The following is a 3,532-nucleotide window of genomic DNA, read 5'->3' as shown; positions in this document are numbered from 1 at the left end:
AAGATCTTCCTGATCTCCTGACTGTGTGGCCAACATGGTAACCACTAGGCCACCGAACTTAAGTTGAAATACAAGAAAAATAAGGGAAACTATTAACAAGTGAGGGTACTGGGAAGCAGGGTGAAATACGGTAGTTTCCCAGTGAAAACGAGAGTATGAACACATTGTGAGGATGACCTCCTGGAGGCCAGAAGACCTTAGGTACAAGGCACACTATCTTAAGAATCAATAGGCCGCAAACTGCAGCCCATCACCAATCTTAAATGTGTCAATCAGTCTAAAATAAACACTAAAAGCGATACATGAGTGTCACAGGTGACGTCTGCATCATCATAGCTGTGGAGCCCACATTAAGACAAAACAGCAGGCTTTCTTTGTATCCCTGAACCAGTCAAAAAGATCAAATCTCCAAATACCTAGCCATTGGTCTGTGCAACTAATTAACTCTGCACCCCCAAAATTTTAATTTAAATTAGCAATTGCCAGATATCATCAGGGGATAGATAGCACCCCACAAAGAAGTTTATGATGAAAAAAAAGATGAGCATTAGGAAGGGCAATCGGTGAAGTAAGGAGGGCTTAAAATGAGGGGATATCTCCCATTACAATTTGCTGAACACTTGTCAGCAGTAATGAAATGTTTGCAGAGGGGCTGCTATTTGTGGCCACTAGATTGGATGCTGCTGCTCCATCCCACCCCCCACACCGAACAATTATATTCCATGCATAAATTTGCTCACTATCTATTGTACCGTGTGAACCGGATGTACCTACGACTGTCCAAGAAGCCGCACTGAATAATACAGCACTAATGTGCGTGAACAGTAGGTGTGATACATAGCAGAAATGATGTATCAAGCATGATAAATGAGGGGGGGAAACATCACTTTCTTTTATTTTCTAAAGACTTACATAACGCAATAATCACAGTAAGGACAAACCGACTTTCCTTGCATTTCATAGTTGTGCAAGCTCACAAATGTAAAATTAGAAGCAAGGTGTTCTAGCTTTCCTCTCTGTGCAGCCTTTAAGCTCAGTTGCACAGGGAGCAGAGCAGTATAGCTTTAAGCAGCAACAATAGTTTGCTTTGTTGTTTTGTTTTTTTTTACTTGATCAACATTTAGACCATTTAGAACCGGTATGGACTTAGCAGTGGTACCAGACTTAATTACATTTGTGTTTCCCATGAATCCAATTAGTATACTGTAGAAGCAACCTAGAACGTGATGTTCCAGTGGATGGCTCTCATAACATTGATTACACAGCGTAAGAAAGTGTACAAATGTGAAAGCTCACATTGACAGCAACAGTTAGGTCTCAAAATGCACTGCTCCCTGTCAATATATTTGAGGAACGTACATATTTTGTGCAAAATAAACCATAGAGTTCTGATATACAAGTTCCATGGACTCAAAGAAAAGCTTTTTGCATCCTCTGGCAGGTACTGATCCTGACTCGACTCTATCATGAGCAAAAATGTGCAGACCACTCGGTGACTTCATGCAAAAGGCAACCACACACACGCCCGTGTCACCCAGCATTAACTGAACAGTGTTGATTATTTGCTCTCCCCATGTTATGTGTTGTGCTGTCAGCTCATTGACTTTTAAGACATGTAATGGATTAGCAAAACTATAATACATGTGGCACGTCTGTGCACAGAAAGTCTGACAAACTGTAGTCATGCTTCTGCTGTAACTGTAAAGATGAAACTGGGATAACACAGCACGTCAACTATGGAGGAAAATAAATATAAGTGCACAAAAGTCCGTCCCTTTCTTGAATGCATGGGGAGGTAGAGAGCTAATGTCCAAATCATTCACTGCCCACGCCATAAAGTCACTTCTCTGGCATCCATGAGAAATAAAATAGCTTTGTTCACTTAAATTAATGATATTACAACAAAGATATCGCTAAATGAACTCCAAATGCAATTCTAAGAAAAGGCTTTAACCCCGGTAGAAACGATCGAGCTGTGTAATTCATTCAATGAAGTAGTGAGTGTACACAGACATATACAACGCTTCTCAAGTTAATCCCACAGAGGTAAAAACTGAGTGGGGCATTTGTTTAAATTCAAGTGCATTAAAGTGACTGAGGCATGGCGATCAGTAACATGGTGGTGCTCTGCAAGGACGTGTCGAAAGCAGTGGAGAGTGTGTTTGTGTGTGGTTGGGTATGGGGCATGTCTTTGCAGAAAAACAAATAGTAACCTATACAGGTTGCCCCACATAAAGGCACTATTTTCAATATATCTTTAATGCTGCCACAAGTACTGTGCACGAGCTGACCCTGTATCCTCTTCATCACCTAGCATCCACAAGGTAGGTCTGCTCAGGTGCCTTCCTGACCCTTTCTTGCATGTTCCCATCACGTGCCTCTTGAACGGGCATGATATGCATGAGAGTTAAAGCATTAAATAGAATTATTGAATTCAATATTCTATTTCATATAAACGAGTGGGTACTTGTGTCCAAATTGTCAAGTGACCCACATCTGGGTTGCGGGTGTCTTTAAATAAGCTGCCGTATTATGTGATTCACTAACAGAATGGTGGGTTCGTGGGAATTCACATTGGTGTTACGAGTCACTAAATCTCATTGCCTAATATACAATTTAATGTAACATAATTGAAATGCCTTTCCTTTCACTGTCAGGGGGAATAAAATGAGATAATCACACCAACGAAACCTGGTCCCTTTAAATAGGTTTATCATTTAGGTTGATTTGATTTCATATTTTGTACCTGCTTATATATAAAATTCCTAAGACAGATACCCAAAAAATGAAACATGACAGAAGAGACAAAAGAGATACAAATAAAAACCCAGATCAAGTTCAAGGTTAACATGTTGAAATTTTTCCCCAAAAGCCGTTTTCCCACCACGGCTAAAACCTGGATTTTTTTTCCCCCCACATATGAACAGTAATATTATATATTCTGTAATCTTTGAGCGTCTGTGGCTATGTACAAGCTATACACATGACAAGCAGGCTGAGGGCCATCTTTCAGAAGCTGTGCAGAGGGAGCAGTTGGGCGGGAAGGCTCCCAGTCTCCCGGCTCCTTCCCCCACAGTCTGCCCATACAGGTGGCTGTTCTGCTTCACTTGCGATCGTCGATGGTCTTAATGAATTCCACCGCCGCGGTGAACTGCATCCACCAATAGCACTCCTCCCCACTCAGCCGGCTGGCATAGAAATTATTGATGTACTGAACGGTGGACAGCAGGCAAGGCGGGTTTGCCTGGAGGGGAGGAGATGCAGGGATGGGCCCACATTAGCTGATAAAAAAAAAACAAACCTCACGGTACACCGTTCACATTACAAACACACATATGGATATAAGGAAGAAATAGTTTTTGATGGAATAGATATTTTTTTTGTGGATAAAACGTATTTAAAATCAAGATAATTATGAGTCTATTACTTAAATGAAGGACAAACTCCAGACTCACCCTGATGAGGACAAAAACAAGGACAGGAACAAAGTCATCTGCTCCAGGAACAGAGTCTTCATTGGCTAGACTAAGGA

At 41.3% G+C, this 3,532-nt stretch overlaps 1 protein-coding gene across 4 annotated transcripts in view; it reads right to left on the bottom strand.

The window, feature by feature from the left end:
- Positions 1–269: 269 nt before the first annotated feature.
- Positions 270–3,532, bottom strand: part of gapvd1 (GTPase activating protein and VPS9 domains 1) — a 38,825-nt gene continuing 35,562 nt past the window's right edge. For 2 of the 4 annotated variants that reach the window (XM_054774133.1, XM_054774134.1), the window contains exons 27-28: positions 3,456–3,532; positions 271–3,244 (exon numbers count right to left, since the gene is read on the bottom strand). The exon at positions 3,456–3,532 is cut by the window's right edge and continues 121 nt beyond it. In XM_054774133.1, coding sequence (XP_054630108.1) covers positions 3,104–3,244; positions 3,456–3,532 — 218 coding nt within the window. In that variant the 3' untranslated portion in view covers positions 271–3,103. Of the gene's footprint in view, positions 3,245–3,455 lie in introns of all 4 variants that reach the window. The other 2 variants (XM_054774136.1, XM_054774135.1) reach the window with 2 other exon arrangements.

The sequence above is a fragment of the Dunckerocampus dactyliophorus genome, chromosome 4 (assembly GCF_027744805.1).
Source record: "Dunckerocampus dactyliophorus isolate RoL2022-P2 chromosome 4, RoL_Ddac_1.1, whole genome shotgun sequence".
Classification (NCBI taxonomy): domain Eukaryota; kingdom Metazoa; phylum Chordata; class Actinopteri; order Syngnathiformes; family Syngnathidae; genus Dunckerocampus; species Dunckerocampus dactyliophorus.
Note: the sequence above shows the minus strand (reverse complement) of the source record. Positions and strands in the feature narration are given on the sequence as shown.